General features: G+C 32.2%; 2 protein-coding genes across 3 annotated transcripts; one reads left to right on the forward strand and one right to left on the reverse strand.

Moving 5' to 3' along the window:
* Window positions 1-6,600: 6,600 nt before the first annotated feature.
* On the forward strand, window positions 6,601-14,820 carry LOC137825614 (nibrin homolog). 2 transcript variants are annotated; one of them, XM_068631325.1, is made up of 14 exons: window positions 6,601-6,777; window positions 6,932-6,985; window positions 8,120-8,384; window positions 8,559-8,635; window positions 9,192-9,322; window positions 10,073-10,119; window positions 10,243-10,351; window positions 10,605-10,691; window positions 11,655-11,826; window positions 12,721-13,181; window positions 13,409-13,470; window positions 13,567-13,669; window positions 13,775-13,845; window positions 14,491-14,820. In XM_068631325.1, exons 1-13 carry the CDS (start codon window positions 6,741-6,743, stop codon window positions 13,841-13,843), a joined length of 1,674 nt encoding a protein of 557 aa, XP_068487426.1. In that variant the 5' UTR covers window positions 6,601-6,740; the 3' UTR covers window positions 13,844-13,845; window positions 14,491-14,820. The 2 variants fall into 2 exon arrangements, with proteins under 2 accessions (XP_068487426.1, XP_068487427.1); XM_068631326.1 differs by having other exon boundaries at window positions 6,632-6,777; window positions 14,488-14,820.
* Window positions 14,821-15,527: 707 nt separating this feature from the next.
* Window positions 15,528-16,711, reverse strand: LOC137825615 (NDR1/HIN1-like protein 6). The gene has a single exon (XM_068631327.1). It carries the CDS (start codon window positions 16,632-16,634, stop codon window positions 15,702-15,704), a length of 933 nt encoding a protein of 310 aa, XP_068487428.1. The 5' UTR covers window positions 16,635-16,711; the 3' UTR covers window positions 15,528-15,701.
* Window positions 16,712-18,834: the final 2,123 nt, after the last annotated feature.

Consider the following 18,834-nt stretch of genomic DNA (forward strand, 5'->3'; position numbering starts at 1 on the left):
TTCTTTGTTTTATATCTTTTTAATATACATTTATATATACAGTTATAAAATTTATATATTATTTAACTGATCTTTAATATATATGGTAATTGTACAAGACCTAAACAACCTGTGACCGGTTGAATAATAGCTACTCGTCACTCGATATTCCTCATTTGTTTTCTTTTTCATATTAGGAAGCAAAAGGTTTATAAGTAATTACTATGTATTAGATTAAGTAATATATTGCAAAAAAGTGTACTTTATTATTATTAGTGTATAATCATACTTATATTTATAGGGTTTGTAACGAGTTACTTTATTTATGAATCATATTTAATATATATTTTTGTTAAAATTAGTATTGTCTTAATTGTCAATTATATTTTATCTTGATGCATTAATTAATTTTATGTGGTCAGATGACCTCTAGTACCAAGTTCACACAACCCATTATATATATATATATATAAGGTGATTGTATTTACTTATTTTTAAAATTAATCTTTTATTATACATTAAACACAATATAATTTGACGATTATTTAACTTGATACATCCATTTAAAAAAATATTTTATAATTAATTAAATTACTTTTAATTTTTTCAGTTCACTATAGTGGTTTATGGTTAAGGTCCTGTCACTTAAAAACTTCATTTTAGTAATATTTCTAATAGGTCGTTGACCTCTCTTTTGAAATATAATAACTAAATTTATTTAATAAGTAAATTTTAATAATATTTAAATTATTTTAATATAAATAATTATATTAAAAAAATTTAATTAATAATAAATAATAATGAATAGAGACTAAAAATGGGGCCTTGTAGTAAGGAGTGAAAAAATGACATATAATATGGATAGAGGACTTTGGTTTAGGATCTTCATATTCTCCGGATGAGAACATTGTCGTCCATTGAGGTTAGGTAAAACTTCTCACTACCTTCACAAAATAGTAGATAGTTATTTTCAAAAATAACTATGACATCATAAGAAATCAAAAACAACAAATCAACCCGAAATAGACGGTTACGTTCCTACTCTATAGAAAATATTTGTTACCATAAGGAACAACCCACGAGACCTATGAACTCTTCATGGATGATCGGAAGAGCGTCAACTTAAAATTTCAGGCACTATCGGTCGACAAATGAAGGGTTTGACTGTTTGGTCTAATTCCTGTCAATCGACAAATGAAGGGCTTCAGTCTCATCCCTCACACTACTCGTTAACAAATGAAGGATTTGATCATTCAAATTAATTCCTGACACTGTTAATTAACAAATGAAGAACTTGATCATTTAGTTCAATTATTGACATCGTCAACGATCTCAAAAGACGTAAAATCGACCTATGTGGTGGTCGCAAAAGCTAAAAGACATAAGATCAATCTATGTGATGGTCACAAAAATGTAAAAAACGTAAGACCGCAGCAGTCACAAAAATATAAAAAGTGTAAAACCAACATGACGACGACAAATATTTTAAAAGAAAAAAAAATTATTATATACATGATAAAATACAAAAATTGTTCAAATAAATTTAAAAGAGTTTATTATTTGTAACGAAGTTTATTAAAATAAAAGGTTAAAACAATACCACTAAAATCAAAGTGGATATTGTTTAAGTTTAGCCCTAGAATTCAAAATTTGAGTGTATAAATGATAGAAGAGAAGTTTTCATTTATTTTTTTACTTGTAATGATTTGTAATACATTTGGAGAGAAGACCTTCAACTTTTTTCACCTAAATCAGAAAAAAAAATTATTTATTTTTATTTCTAATGTAACTTTAAGTGAGATATATATTATATACTTCATTCAGTCATCTTATTTCATTGTATATTATTTTATTTTCTCATTTATGATCATAATAACTAGCTTTTTTCTCGACATATTAATTAAAATTAAATATATAATTGAAAAAAAAAATATTTCCTTAAAATTTTAAAAATGATAGATGAAAAGGAGAAATGCTTTATTTAAAATTGACAATTAAGTAAAAGTTAGAGAAAGTATCTTACTCACATGCATGGTATTCCTTTCAAATATCTCCCAAATGCAAAAGTTCTTTAGGAAGGAATGAAAATCAGAACTACAATTTCACTATATAAGAAAAAAAAAAGAATAGAATTAATGTAAAGTGTTCTTGAGCATAATTGGCAACATTTTTTTAACTGTGTAGTTGATCCTCAAATTTACTTTTCCAAATTTCATCATTCAAAGAAAAAGTGATACGTGCATATCCACATAATAATGATATGTAGGTTCCTTGGGACAGTTATTGGGTTTGAGTTAAACTTGACAGATGAGAGGGTGTCCTAAACTTCTCACATTGGGAGACATTTCAACAGCATAATGGCACATGCCAGTAACATTCAAGAAGTTAGTGAGGAGGACAATGTCAACTACTTCTTTATGACCAACCCTACAAATAAATACTCAATGGTCTAATAAAGTGAATTTTTAAACCATTCTATATTCATACAAATTATTTATGGTGGTAATGACGTCTCAAAGTGGAATTTACTAAAGGGTTCGGATTTTTTTTTCTTTTTTTAGTAATAGAAAAAAAGTATTTCATATCACTTTTTACTCTCTTTTTTCTTCTGTAATAGCATCTTTATTCAAATAATCAAACACATTTATGCACACCAAGATTCAAGGTTCACTCAAGTTTGAAAACTAACCCCAACCTAACTGCTTTGACTAGACTAACATATCCAATAAAAACAACAGAAAGAAACAAGACAAATTAGAAAGAAGCATGGGAAAAGAGATTAATGAAAATATATGTAAGTTTATGGATATATACATAATCATATGATTTCTTACACTATTTTGCTTTACTATTTTTTTTTAATATGATTCTTAATATACATTTGAAATTTATAAATGGTTTCACTACATTGTTCTAACTTAAGTTCATTGAAATAACATCACAAAAATTAATCACCGCATCGAAATATTGTCCGCTTTAAAATTTGGAGTTTCATCACAATTTTTTTCTTTAAAAGGTACATCATATTCTTTCAAGTTCACATCTAAAGAACTGTTTGAAGAACTAGTTTCTTCATTTATGATATGTTCTAATAACCTTTATGAGTTTATTGTTATTGGGATGTGCAATATCAAAGATAGGGTATGCACGAAACCTAACATGAATGGTGAAGATTTTATTTTTGTGTATGGGTTCTTTATCAAAGAGTACAATGTTTTCTTTCCTTTATCTCTTTTTGAGTGTAGGATGTTGACAACTATGAATGTGGCACCCAATCAACATCACACAAACAACTGGACTTTTCTCAAAGTTTTTCAAATTTTGTGCAAATATTTCCAAATTGTTTCGTCCATAAATAAATTTATGTACTTTTATTAGTTAAAACATAGTTCAGAGGTCAATTGAGTATCTTTGAATGGTGCTCAACATGGTCCCTTTTTTTCTATTCATACTTCCTCCTTTAAAAGCAAATTTTTTTACCCTGATCATACTCCTCGCTTCCCACCACTTTATTGGCAAAGATCTAATAAATTTAAATTAAGGGTCAAGTACCTTATGAGGAGTGAGTAGACATTGAGATCCTTAAACTATTACCTAGCCCACTAAGCAACAAAACTCTTCTCAACATGTCTTTTGCTAAGGAGGCCAAATCTTTCATTTTGAGTAATATGTTCTTTTATTCATTATTGGTTTGTGTAATCCCTTGGTTGAACTAACTCGGTTTTCACGTGCAAATATTATGGAGAAGGATTTTGATTAAAAAAAACTTTGCGGTAAGATTGGGGCTCCTGCTATCACAAAAAATATATTGGCCGATTCTAAAAGCCAACAAAAAAGAAAAAGGTTGAGACGGCTACAACTAGAGAGGGGTCATCAATTGGTTCCGCCGACAACACAGTGTATCGACCAATGTTCTGATTGTTCCAATATCGGTCAAACACCATCTCTTTTTTCTCTGCGAGGTTTTCATACCTTGTCGTCCTCCTCCTCCCAAAAATAAGCAAATATTGTTGAACTTGCTAATCCGAAGCAAGGAATGTCCACTAACCTGAGTAAACCATGTATCCACCTCAATGTCGAACTCAAATTTGCTATGACATATTAACATTAACGTGAACCAAGTTCGAATTGATGGTGCGACGCTTCTTAAGGTTGTAGGTCTAGTAGGGTGTTTTGACTCTGCCAAGATTATGATGGCAATATGTATGGTCATACTGCACTATTGGAAGGTGGAAAATGCCGATCTTGCTATGGTCGGGCTTAAAGGTTATGCTGAAGGCTTTAAAAAGGTGATATGTCAGGCTTTATTCTTCACTCCCTTTATTGGAGTATAAAATTTGACTTAGGAAAGGATGTCATCTATCAAAAAATTTACTTGCTCTTTCGCTAGTGAGAATGGATCGGAAATGTTCATTCCCCATGTGGTAAATGGCCAGGAAGTGACTATTGAATAAAACTATTATGGAGGGAAAGAAGAAGGTCAATCTTCTAACATTTTCAATAAATAAATAAGAACCCCTTTAATGAATGAGCCAGTAGTACTCAACTTTCAAAACCCTCGTTGCCATGCATTCGGCTCCCAAGTGCATCCTGCGTATTCCTCGATGCAACTCCACCAAGACGTATTAGGCCTAATCTTCATCTAAGTATTTGAGCAATGGGGAAGAAAATCCCGCTGGAAGAGTTTTCCATTGTACATTATGTAGGATGAGGCTTATCGTACTTTCTTGGCTGATGTTGAATCATCAGGGAAGGCATTGTTGGTCAGATAGTTGATGATCAGGGTCATCCAACTAACATTCCCCAAGTCAATTGGTAACATATCGTCATGATCCCAACTTGGAGTAGTTAATGTTCCTTTTATGAGAGTGTAATGTTGCCCCATTGTCTTAGTACTGTCGAGCTTTGAGAGTACATGTGATGGCATTTTCATGTGTTCTTCTTGAATCAAAGTAGTGAAAGTGATGCGGAAGCAATGGGTGAGTGAAACAAAGCCCTCCTAGGAGTTGTGTTGGCTTTGAAGGTGCATGATGAGTATGGGTTTGAGAGGTTTGGCCAGCTCAAGGGAGAAAGGTGAAAGGATTGAAGTTTATAGCCTAGATTTCTAGGAGAAGTAAAGCTAGTGCACAAAATTGGCAGCATAACAATACTCAATTAAACTTGAAAATACAAGGTGTAGGCTCCTCCTTTTATAGGCTAAGGAGGACCATAATGCAACCCTAATGCTAGCCAAATGAAATGTAAATGTGAAGCACATGGGTGCACATGGCACATGGGTGCACAAATGAGCACATGGGGAGGGGTGTGTCTAGTTTTTATGCTCACCCCCTCCATGGTCTTTCTAGAATGTTCACACAAATATGCTTTCTACACCACTCTAATTACTAAGCACCCCTAATGGGCCTTTTATGTAACAATTACAAAGGTCTTCTCTTCCCAAAACCGTAGCTTTGACCCATGTGTATGTGAAGCTAGACGGTCTAGAAGGAATCCTCATCATGGCCTAGACGCTCCTTATGTAGCCGCTCCTCATCATGGCATAGACGCTCCTCTTCATGGGATAAACGCTCCTTTTTTAGTCTAGACGCTCCTCATCATAGGCTAGACCGTCTAGTCTTGGAGGCTTGGCTTTCATCGTGTGGTGAGCTTGGGCCCTCCTCCATCAACATGAGCACAATCATGGTAGCTTTTGGTACATGAGTGATGTTGAACTTGTCAAAATCTTCGATCAGGTTCTTGGCAATATGATACTATTTTGCAACAAAAGCTCTTTTGCTTGATATTCATCATTTATTTGTTTTGTAACTAACTGAAAATCACTTTAGCACTTACACCTAATTTCCATGCAAGTCTTAGTTCGACGATTAGTCTTTCGTATTCAACTTGGTTATTGGATGTTTCAAAGTTGAACCTAACTATTTGCTCGAGAGTAATGTCATCAAGTTCTTTAGGATCACCACATATTTGCTTCTTCTATTGTTGGAAAACCCATTCATAGTGAGGACCACCATTCGTGTCTTTCTCAAGGTATGAAAGCTTAATGAGAAAATTTGCTAAGAATTGAGTCTTTATTAGTCATCTGCTTTTGTATTTTAGTTCGAACTTAGATAATTTCAGTGACCATGCAATCATTCTTCCAACAAACTCTAATCTTTGTGATACTTGCTTGATAAGATAATTCGTGCGTAGAATAATGTTGAGAAGATAAGAAATAGTATATATTAAATCAAAGAAGTCTACATTATTTTATTTATAAAAAAATAAAATATTAGTTTTTGAAATGTAGTTGTTTGTTTTAGTTTTTATATTTTTATATCTATAAAATGATTATTTCAGTTTTTGTTATATTAATTTATTCCTGATAAACATTTTTTTTTAATTTTATATTTTTTTCCCATTTTGAATTAGTCGTTTGGAAAATATTTGATAAGAAATAAAGATTAATAATAAAATACATTTTAAAGGATTAAAATTAAATAAAAATATTAAAATTAAAAATGTAAAAGTAAATTATAGGGACAGAAAGTCAAAATAAAAATTACTCGGACCAAAAGCAAAATATAATCATATTTCAAAGGCAAAAAACATTTTAAACAAAATCAGATAACGTCGTTTTATTTGTAAACTTGCTAGACTTTGTGCCGTTTTGGATGTCAAACAAACGGCACGTCGTTGCATAGCACCTTAAATTCTTCCTTTTCAATTATTCCCTTTCCACATTCTCTGTTCAGTGCTTCAGAGTTTCACTAAGAAGAAGAATCATGGTGTGGGGACTCTTCCCCGTTGATCCTCTTTCAGGTACCCATTGTCATTGAATGATTAGAAGAAACTTTTATTTTTCTTTCTGCTTCTTTTTTCTAGGATTTATAGGTCTGTGACTGTTTCTGTTAACATACTATTGGTGTGCCAAGACAGTTATTGTATTTTTTATTTTTGAAAATTTGTGTGGCAGGTGAAGATAACTACTATATTTTCAAAACTGGAATTTACAAAGTTGGTCGAAAAGGTACTGTAATTTGTGGTTCCTTGTGATTTATTCCAGAACTGAAGGCTTATGCACATATTTGATGGTTAAACAATTATCTAGACATCTGTGGCTGAAGTGTTTGATTGATTTTCATTGCTAATGCTGAAAAGATATCCTCGAGGGACTCTTTTCTGGCATGGTGAAGTAGCCTACCTTTGATAGAGTGAAGATATTGAAATTGGGTATGAGTGTTTTTTTCAAAGACTGATATGGAAGATGGGCTTACGCTATTAAGATGAGGGCTTGCCTGTGAGTGAATGTTACCTCTAACATGCACACAATAACAAAAAGCTTATCCCACTAGGGTTTCTAATACGCACGCTCATGAAAACCCTTTACAGTTTGATGGGTGGTTATCTGCATGTTTACTTTGGATTATTTTTTAGGAAACAATTACTCTTCTATGTAGACCCTCGAATTTCTATCGTGGTGCTGCAAGAACAAAATTTGCTGAATTTACAATTTGTTTATAGTAACAACGAGGGTGGTAAAGGTCAAATTCCTGGCAACATGATCACATAGACTCTTATACCAAGTCAACCCCCATTTAACCCCAGATTAAATGTTATGCTGATGCCTTTTAATAGTTTTGATCTCCAGTCTGTATCATAAACTATAGCAATACCTGTCGTTGTCCAGATTCAGGAACTATAACAGAACTGTTAGCAAAGGACTGGTGAAGTTGAAGGTAATTAACTGTAATAAAAGCAAGTATAACAACGGAACAATAACAACAAAATCTTATTCCAATAAGTGAGGAGGTCTGTTGTCATTCGGCTCAATTAAAGACCAAGGTTTTAGAGATGTTATTTATCATAAGATCCTTCCTGACAACATCTTCAAATGTTCATCTTGCTCTCCCTCTCCTCTTCACAGGACTAAAATTCATGCAACTGAAATAAAGTAAACTAAATTTTAAAGCTAAAACTGTTTTGTCCATATAGAGCAAAGTGAGATGCTGGTGGCTTTTCAGAATGGATTGTTATGACAATTTGCTTCCTTTTATTTTTCATTCACAATTTTTAAGTTTCTCTTCTAATGATTTTTATGTTTTATTGAATTTTTGGATATCATAATGATGCTTTGTATGAACTTGCTACTAACTTCTTACAGGTTGTGATGTGATAATCACTAAAGATAAAGGTGTTTCTCGGGTTCATGCAGAAATAATTGTTAATAAAATGAACCTGGTAAATCCTTTACCAAATGAATGTTCTCATTTGTCACCCAGTATACATATTAGAGATTGCTCCAAGTATGGGACATTTATTAGCAAGAATGTTGGGCCCAAGAAAAAAGTTCATGAGCTACCAAACAAGCAAACGCCACTAGAGGATGGCGACCTTGTTTCTTTTGGCACTGGTAGTGCTACCTACAAGTATGTCTATCCCTTCAACTTGATTCTATTTCTTTTGTGTCATTCACTTTTAATTTTGAAATGCTATTGCAGTACCTTTCTATATTTGAGTTTGTATGTATATGTACATTCAATCTCATAACATTTGTCTTTCATCTTATGTCTGCTTAAAAGCTTTACAATTTAATTTGACAGGTTTTGCCATGTACCCCTCGTTTTTTTCATCTGTTGCTCAAATAAAGTGGATCTTCAAGAGAAAATTTCATCAATTGGTCAGTGGTGGAAAGAACATCTGAAGGTTCTTCAGTTCTTATAATTCATGAATGCATGCTGTGTAATTGCTTTAAAATACATTTACTTACAATTAGTAACGAAATAAACACCGAGCTGGTGGAAATTTGTGCTAGAAGCAGTATTATTGTGTGATAACTTAAGAGACCATTGGTTTGAAAGGCCACTATTAATGTACCTTTTATTTTATCCCATTCTAATTGTGCAGTTTTGATATTATGAAATGCCTAAATTTTGGTAGTTTCAACTTTCAACTAACATTAGCTATCATTTTGAGAAAAATAGAGTTTGCATATCTTTGATGGTAACCTGGTATTATGTAAATTTAAATTATAACAAGTTCAGAAAAATCTTTATCTTGCTACATAAGCAGTATTAGACTCAATTTGTTCAGAAAAATTTCACACTATGTTGTGACTTGAGTTATAAATTTAATGTTTTTCTCTCCAAACTGGAAGAATAATTATTTTTTGGAAGCACTAGACTGTTGTTTTCATGTGAATGCTGAATATTGACCAACTTATACATTCAATGTAGGTGCTAGTTTTACTCATACCTTAGGTGAAGGGTGCACACATGTGCTGGTAGATCAACTCATGCCGTTGAAGAAGGATCTTGTTGATGCTGTTGTGGCAAAAAAATCTTGTGTTCTCCAAAATTGGCTTGAGGTATATAAGCGTTTAGGTTTGCATATTTGTTCTTAACTTTTCATTAATATTTTACATTCAAGTGATCGTGTGCATTCACAGTTTGATGGCATGAAGGTTAGTTTCTTACATACTTGTCATATTTGAATTTTTTGTTTTATTGTTTTAATATTTCTTAACATGTCCTTTTAAAATCTTTTAAGATTTACATAGCATTGTTCAACAATAGAATAGGTTATGTAAAAGGAGAGCTGATGTAATGGATAATGCTGGAAGATTCTTTTATAGATTACACAGCAATAATATATTTAGATGTCAGTTACCTTCTTAAATTGTCAGGATGATTTACTAAAATTCAATTCAAAATTAAGTTACAACCATAAGTTCATAATCATAATTTTTCATGTAGCTTGTGGACCTTTATCTTGACATAAGAGTCTCATGATCTAGTCTACTTAAAAGGTTAGATTAGTGCACTGAGAGTACATTTTACATGTTCACTAGTTATTGTGTTTGTTAGAAGCATATACCCTGAACTGTATGCCAGAATTTGTATTCCGAGTGCTGGCCTATGATAATGGTATTAATTGTTGCTTATAGGCAAAACCATAGAATTGATCAAATTCATTTATCATAACAAATCATCAAGCATAAACATTAATTATAGTCTTGAAGTGTGAGATTCGATTGAATGATTTAGTCTGCAACCAGTAGAGGAATTTTTCTCGTGTTTGAAGTTTAACCTGTGACTGTTTGTTCCATTCCTTGTAGTTTTTTGCAGAAAAGAATATCAGCACCGAAATTCCTAGCTGTCATTCGTAAGTATTGCTTTGACTTTGGAGTTTGGTTATGCTAGCTTTATATTCCATGTTCTTGACCCCAGATAAGCTAACTAAAGAAGCTTACTTTTTCTTCTCTATTCCCTATTCTTTCTCAAGCAGATATATTCCAACAGTGTCAGTGGACGGAGAATCTATTAAAATTGCTGACCCCAGGTCGCGTGAAGATTGCATGAAAGGATACACATTTTTGTTGGAATCTGAGCATTTGGTACTTGTTATTCAAAGTCTTTTATGCTCACTCTAAACCCAACTTAAGTATTATAGTACTAGCTAGTTTTGAGATTTCCCTTTTTAAATAAATATGCTGATACATTTTCTGCACTTTATTCTTGGAACTTTTTTTAATGTTCATATATAAATATGCAGTGTTTTTGAAACTATAAGATGGAAACATCTTGATATTTTTGAAGCATAGCTCGTCTTGACAATATTATTATCTTAATTCTTCTTCCTGCTTGCAGTATAAATTTCGGGATCAGCTAAAATCTTTATTGGAGGTGGCTGGTGCAAAAGTTGTTTCCGCTGGAGATTTTTGTTCAAATAGTCAAGTATGTATTTCATTTCTTTCTTTTCCATTTATGAATTTTTGTGTGTAAGTGATATAGTTTTGATTAAGGAATTAATGGTAGACATAAAATTAAAATTGAGGTTTTGGTACATGTTGAAATCAAAGGGGTATATGAATAATACGGAGTTGTACTGCAATTTTAGAAAAGAACAGGATAGAATTGATGTAGGGGGGAAAATTGATGTCATTACAGGTTCTGAGTTAACTATATCAGTTCAATATCACAAAATGATGGGTAATTAATGAAGATAACACACATAGAATATAAGCTAGGTGGTTAAAATGCATAAATACATCATGGGTTATTTGTGACTGCAAATTGCATATGAAGCTCAAAGGGAAGTTTTATGGTTTAACTATAATAGTATACAACAAGCTATATTCTATATGGTAGTAAATGTGGAATTTTAAAGGAACAACAAAAGGAAAAAAAAAGTGAAGAGTTGTAAAAATGAGAGTGTTAAGATATAGGGCTACGCAAGAAATACATGAATTGTAGTGAAGATTATAGAAAATCGGTTAAGGTGGTTTAGACACATGAAAAAAAACCCATTATTGGCACTAGTGAGGGGAGTAGTTTGTATGACTTTTACCCTGTGAATAGAGGTAAAAAAACAAAAAGGAAATTTTAGAAAATTATTAAAATGGATTTCATGGTGATTTATATCTGAGAATTTGATTTTTAACCAAGTTTGATGAAATTGTATGATCCACACACTTGACTTCATCTAGTTGAATAAGTCTATTGTTGTTGTGACTATCTCCGCTTCTCTATTATTATCCAGAGTTAGAAAGATAGTCATCGTTGAATAGCAAAAGAGTTCAAGTTCTTAGTCAGCAACTCTGATTTCTCTGTTTTAGACACTAGACTTATTCTCAGGCAGATTATCTCTGGATAAAAGTTATGTACTTCAGTATTGGGATTCTCACTTGTTTCTTGTAGGCTTCAAATTACGGAGAGGATAATCGTGTGGTTTGTGTCATCCCAGAAGGACCAGCATGCAAGACTAATCTTTTTGATAAACTGAGTTCCTTGCTTAGAGTTAGTGAGATGGATATACTTTGTGCTGCTTTCAGTGGACAGCTAGATCTGTCTACCTTTAAATCACCATGCAGTAAGTATTCTCTATATCTCAAGTAATTATTTGCACGGTCCAAAACTTTGTTTTTCTCTCCATAAATAAAGAACCCAAATCAGTAAATATTTCAAAATTACTACTGCTTTTCTTCGCTTTCTTATACCTGTGTTTGCTGCTGCTGAGTGTAAAATTGTGAGACTCGAATTCCACTAAAGGGGGATGAAATTGAAAAAAAGGAGGGTGAAATTGACTACAAGAAAGACATTGCTGTTCAATTGGCTTACAAATTAATTTTGGTTTGGTGGTACTAATAATAAGTTTTGTTATCTGTATGCTGTTTTATGCATACAGAAGATTCAATGTTTCACAGAAGGCAACTTCCATTTATTTATTGCATTATTGTCTAGGGTGAAATGTCTAGATTATCAAACTAATGATTCTGTTATCGCTTCTTCATGATTTATTTATAAGTGTGACTTGGGTCTAAGAAAGGGGGGAGGGGGAGAAATAGCGTTATGGCATTGCCAACTTTTAAAGAAATAGCCCATTTCAATTTGCATCTTCCATCTGGCATCTCTGCTAGGTTTTTTATTAATCAAAGTCTCTTATTCATGAAACCAAGTAACAAAAATTAACACATTTGTAGTATTGACATGGGCACTTGGAAATATAAGAACCATCTTGATTTCTTAATTGGTTGATCACCTCAACATGTGCACACACTTACATATTATTACATTTTATTGAAGAACCATGGCACAATCCGAAATTAAATTTCTAATTACAGGGAATAAATCAACTAACTAAATACGAGATTATACAATATAATCCCTAATTGTAGGGATGTAAATTAGCTTATCAGTAAATCAGCATGTTATCTCAAATAAATTTGTACTTCAGTTTACAATAACAAGCTCTGTGTTGTTGCAGTACTTGTTTCGTCTTCATGCTCTACAGATGAGACAATTGTAGCAGATTCAGATACTGAAGTTGAAACAGCCACATCAGCGCGCTCAACTGAGGCATTAAGCAACGACAATAATGTAAAATGTGGAAAAACAGAAGAAATATATGATGATTCTTGCACTTTGGATAAGAGAAAACATGATAGTATAGAGGCATCCTCAGATGATGTTTTAACCAGATTGCATGACATTAAACGTGCAAAAACAGAAACATCCTTGGATGGTGCTTCTGTCAGATCACATGCTACCAGCTTCAGTAACGATAATGTTGGTGTCAAAGTAAAGAAAGACAAGGTTGATGATAATGAAACTGGAAATTCAGATGTTGTTTATAGCCAACATTTAATTGTTCGAGATACAAACATACGGAGTAGCGTAAGCACTGCACCAGACAGCAGTTTTCCAAATTTTAAATGTTTCAGAAAGGTATGTAGTTTTGATACCATATCTTGCTTAAAAACGTGCTTATAGCAGAAAATTGAAACCAAACATATTTTGGTTTTTGTAATTGAATTTTATCTTGACATCTAAATACCTACAAATCTTGTTGCTTTATGGAATGTCAAATATTAAATTTTAACATATATTATTAATGTCATGGTTCATGAAACCTGTGCCTACCCTGACCAGTTTTCTTTTAAATGGAATTTCAGGCACACACTCAATCTGGTAATAGCTTTGACAATCTTGTTCCATTTGCAAAATATCCATACAAGTGAGAATAATACTAAATCTGATATTATTTTGAACAAAAAATTCGCTAGTCTATGCTTCATTAGGTTATTTAATATTTCATTTTTTTCTTCCACAGGGATTCTGACTGCGGGGATGACGAAATGTCTGAGTTAGTGAAGGAGGAAAAAAGGCGAAAGAAAATGGAAGCTGTCGCAGATGACCTATTTAATAATGAGAAGGTGAGTCTAATACTCTTCCCATACCCCCAAGAGAGAGAGAGAGATATGGTCCATACTTAATCTTATTGAGTAATCTACCTTAATGTTTTACATGTCCTGTTCTAGACAAGGAAACGAGGCACAGGTGGTTCACGAGGCACTGTTGGTTCTCTTCGTAGCATTCTTTCTTCATGAAGGTAATGATGAAACTTTTAACCAGTAATGTGACAAGGGTCTGATGTGATAAATGCTGGAAGTATAACACCACTTGGCATTACACAGATACAAGAATAAAGATATTTATTTTGCATTGCCGAGCAAGAACATAAAAGAAAGATTGGTGCACTATTTAGCTAGGTCATTTATCCATTTTGATTGAGTATTCTATCAGTTGCTTTTAGGCCTTATGCAAGAAATAGATTGAATGTAAATATATGTACGGTTGAATACATGAAATTAAATTAATGATTCATAATTTATTTGGTCTTTTGCTTTTTCCAGATGTGTAGTACTTGGTTAAATAATAATAGAGGATTGTTAGCAATACTCTTTAATACTTTCTTTCTAACACTCCTAATATATTATGTTACTGTGCCTTTTTTTCCTCTGATGTGGGCATGGTGAAATGCTATAGCAGGGATGTACGGTTGAATACATGAAATTAAATTAATGATTCATAATTTATTTGGTCTTTTGCTTTTTCCAGATGTGTAGTACTTGGTTAAATAATAATAGAGGATTGTTAGCAATACTCTTTAATACTTTCTTTCTAACACTCCTAATATATTATGTTACTGTGCCTTTTTTTCCTCTGATGTGGGCATGGTGAAATGCTATAGCAGGGATGTCTCCAAAGAAGTGGCATCAAAGATTCTGCACACTTGATGTTCAATTGTCTGCGTTTTGATTGAGAATAGAGAGAGGTTATTGGCCGTCTATGGTGACACTCTTCCTCTTATCTTTGAGAGGCCTCTTGAAGGATCTATCTAGTTTCCCTTGTTAGCATTATGAAGTAAACCAAGAGTTCATATTTCAGATGAGTGAGATGACCATGTCTTTCTCTTGGATAGTGAATACCTGTGGTGTGTTGATATAAATCACATTTTTCTAATTAAACTTTGTATGGTAATCCTAAACACTGTGTAAATCATATTTATCTCATTGCTGTGTCACAGCATGTTGTTGCACCTTTCCTATTTTTTTTGGTGCCTGCTTATAGGAGAAGTGAGATTAGAAGAACTGCATCTAGTTAAACGTGAAAAAAAAAGTGAGAATAATAATTCTGCGAGTTTAACCATGAGGATTGTATTTGTTGAATTTGATTGAAATTTATTTATGTTGTAAAGCTTTTTCGCAGTTATTCATTCATAAATTATCATATAAGTTATATATATATTTTATTCGTTTTGGTAATCACTACTTTGGTTGATAAAAAAATGCTAATCGAACAATAACGCAATCTATACTAATAAGACTAAATAATAGCATAGGTCTATAATATAAGCGTCTTTTTCATTAATTCCCTTTTGACCAAGTTTTGCAGCCTTAAGCTATTCACTATTAATATTTATAACGCGTTATTGTTTTAGTAGTGCTTTTGGATTAACTAAAGTTTGGATTTTAAAACATAGTGCAGAATTGTGTTAGTCATTGTTCAAAAAAATCTTCTTTGAGCCAAGGAGATGAAAACCATTTGAGTATAAGATTAACTATGCATCCTAAAACTGACCAGACCTTATAAATCAGCGTTATCAATTTACGTTTTATTTTAATTTTACAAAGACAAACAAAAAAAAATATCCAAAAAATTGTAAGCAATCGTGTCATGTGGGTCCAGATTCAATGAATAAAAGTTTAACGATTTTTGGTACTAAAAATATAGAATATCAACGTATACTATAGATATAATGTGTAAGTGAAGTGGGTGAAAACCCAGAATAAAAATACAAGAACAGTATCTCGAAGTGGTGGTGGAAACAAAAATCCACCAAAAGAGAAATCCCAATGAAAGAACACAAAAGAAATAAAACAAATTAAATAGTAATAATAAAAATCACAGCCTAAACCTGAATTTACAACTACTGCTCTGAATTCTAATAGAACTATTAGCAGTAAGGTTGTCCACCACAATGTTGCACCTAATCCTGAACTTGATTGTGAACAGTTTCAACTTCCCAAGCTTGATCCTCACAGGCTGGTTCACCTTCAAATTGAGGGGCACATTTCCAGTTTCCTGCAGCTGCTGCTGAAGGCTACTTTGCAGGCCAGTAGCATCTTGTGTTTGGCCAGTGAGAGGGATGCTAAGCACTGTGGTGTTGCGGTGACCTTGGTAGAACTTTGGTAAAGACCCTTCACATAGTTTTGTGTCCTCGTACCAAGAACTTATGTGGCTGCCACCTTCATAGTATATTCCAATCTTCTTGTTAGGGTTTCTGGCAGTGATTGTCAAGTTGAAAGTGGCAGATAAACTGTTGTTGTCAGAGGTATCAAACTGTGTGACTCTGAGCTCATCCACTGAGTACTTTGGAACCTTTGGTCTGAACACAAGGTATAATATCCCAACTGTGATGGCAATGGCCACAATCAGAATCAGCAATATGCTTATCAACCAACAGAAAAACCTGCAGCAGCAGCTTCTTCTTTTCTTTGGTGGCCTTGAATGCATCACAGGAATGGTGTGCTGTGGAGGATGTTGTTGTTGTTGTTGCACTCCTCTCTCTGGATCACCTGCATCAGATTTAGACATGCTTCTTGGCACCAAGGGTGCTGAAGGCTGGTTTGGTGCCTCAACATCATGGACAGGGTGAATTTTCTGAGGGTCTGCAGCCATCTTGATCTGGTTTAGGACAATCTCACAATGAAGTTGTGCTTGAGGTTGGTTTGGTTGGTTTCTTTTACCTTCTGTTTGGAATAAATATGTATATATATATATATACACACACAAACAGAAGCAAAGGTTGACACAAACACGTTTTGAGCAAGTCATGGATTATAAAGAACAGTTTGAATCCTTGAAGCTTCCCATTGATGACTCCAATGGCCAAAAGTGTGACTTCATATTTATCTTTTAGAGTGAACTTTGTTCTCATTCACATCACACATAAATCAATTTTAACACTGTTCAAACCAATAACTTCTTTCTTATATCATGTTAAGGTTAATGTTCAATGTTTGTGTCCTTATAGAAATAAGAAATAAAGCCGCCGAAGGTTCTTTCTTTAACTTCTTGGTTTCTCATTTGCATGACGTAACCGTGTTATTATGCTTTCTACACCATTTTCCTTTGTAGGTCAATTCTCCGTGACATCAAAATTCTACCAAACACTTCAACCTAAACGGCTACACCAAAAAATTTGAGGGTATAAAGAAAAACAAATATGAAAATGATGCAACAGAAAAAATTATAATAATTATTTGCAATCTATGGATCACATTGTTTTCTCTTACGATCTTTTATATCTTCTACTTAATTTATATGCATTTTATTATTTTGAAATAACAAGGTGCTTATAATATATTATTAAGTGTGATTAGGTTGGTAATTTTAAAAACTACCACACGTCTAATAAATATCTTTTCGTCTTAGAATTTTCTTCTATGGAAAGAGAAAGGGATTAAAGTTCCATTAGAATCTTTTAAAAGTTATTATGTTTTAAGAGATAGCTGTTTGAAAAAATAAATAGCGTGTTAAATCAGGCACATAATAAAAAATTGAACTCTAATAAGAACGTTGATTTACTAAAATATTACATATTATTAGCAATACTGAAATTTTTTCAACAAATTTCAGCTATATGAGAATATTTGTCAAACGAAAGGAAAGTCTCTGGGAATTAGTATGGACAAACACGTGGAGATGCGATATTAAAATATTAATATAACTACTACTAAGTTTTTTTTTTTTAAAAATGTGTTTTTCTAATTTTTTTAATAATATTGACATTTATATAATTAATTTTTAGTTCTACTTTAATCACGTTTGTTTTACAGAATGCTGGTAGTACTTATAATATAATTTGGTTCGTTAATTACAGTATTATGTTTTGTTACGTATTTTTTGTATCTTAAACATTTAAAAACAATGTTTTATGAATAATTAAAAAATAACCAAAAGGATTAGTTAATAGGGTTTTTAGTTATTTTATTGTTTATTCCAGATTTAAAGAAGTGCAAATTTTAAATTGAAGGCACTAAATTATTATGCCAAACCATTCCTTATTTAATTATAAGGCATTTTTTAATTTTATTTTACAGTTTGAAACGGAACATGATAATTAATAATCTTTTATTCCATTACCCAATAATTTGTATCATCTTTCTGTTAAAATATCGCCCAAACAATTCAGCCACCTTAATAGCTTGGTGAGTAGGTTAGCAAACCCACATCAATATAATAAATATTAAATGTCACACAAAATTAGTATTATAATCTTCTTTGATGACTTGTACGATAATAATTCTTTAGCATATAAACTATTTTATCATAACGAATAAATGTCACAACTAATCCACAATAATCTAAATATTTAAATGAAACAAAAATTCATTTACAACATATAAATAGGTTCACCCCTAGGTAGCACAGAACACTCACACGGAGATACTAATATACGTAAAATCTGTAAAATCTCTAAAATGTAGGACACGAATTTATATATTATATAAATTGACAATAAAGATTTATGTGCACAAGTATGTTCCAGAATACTTTTTGGAGCAGAAAGATGTTTTTCATGACTGGTTCACAAAGATTTGTTTCTTATTCTTATAATCATAATAACAATTTATACAATAAAGTTTGAATTTTAGAAAATTAATGTATTTTTTCTTTTTTTAAATTGTGTTAGAACCGTACTAGAATTGTCAGAAATCTAACAAATACTCTTTGAATTGGACACTTCACGGATACATGTCCTACAGGTGTCATACGAGTATCGGACACCGACATGCCATTTAATAAGAGTGTTTGAGCTTCATAGGATTCACCTTATAAATCAATTTTATAAGAAGAAGATGTATTAGAAATCCAACGTAAATTAAGAAAAAATTAGTTTTGTAATATTTAATATTTACAATTAACAAATTATAGTTTTGTTTTAGGGTCTTCCTTGACTTTAACGAAAAGCTAAAAAAAATATCCTTCTAAAAGTCTTAAGTCTCTAGAATATATCTTTTTTTGCTTACAA

Source organism: Phaseolus vulgaris, chromosome 8 (assembly GCF_000499845.2).
Source record: "Phaseolus vulgaris cultivar G19833 chromosome 8, P. vulgaris v2.0, whole genome shotgun sequence".
NCBI classification, from domain to species: domain Eukaryota; kingdom Viridiplantae; phylum Streptophyta; class Magnoliopsida; order Fabales; family Fabaceae; genus Phaseolus; species Phaseolus vulgaris.

Coding starts and splice junctions, on each gene's coding strand:
- LOC137825614 (XM_068631325.1), top strand. CDS start 6,741: ATGGTGTGGGGACTCTTCCCCGTTGATCCTCTTTCAG. Junction 10,120..10,242: donor GAAATTCCTAGCTGTCATTC/GTAAGTATTGCT, acceptor TTTCTCAAGCAG/ATATATTCCAACAGTGTCAG. Junction 13,182..13,408: donor ATTTTAAATGTTTCAGAAAG/GTATGTAGTTTT, acceptor ATGGAATTTCAG/GCACACACTCAATCTGGTAA.
- LOC137825615 (XM_068631327.1), bottom strand. CDS start 16,634: ATGACTTGCTCAAAACGTGTTTGTGTCAACCTTTGCTTCTGTTTGTGT.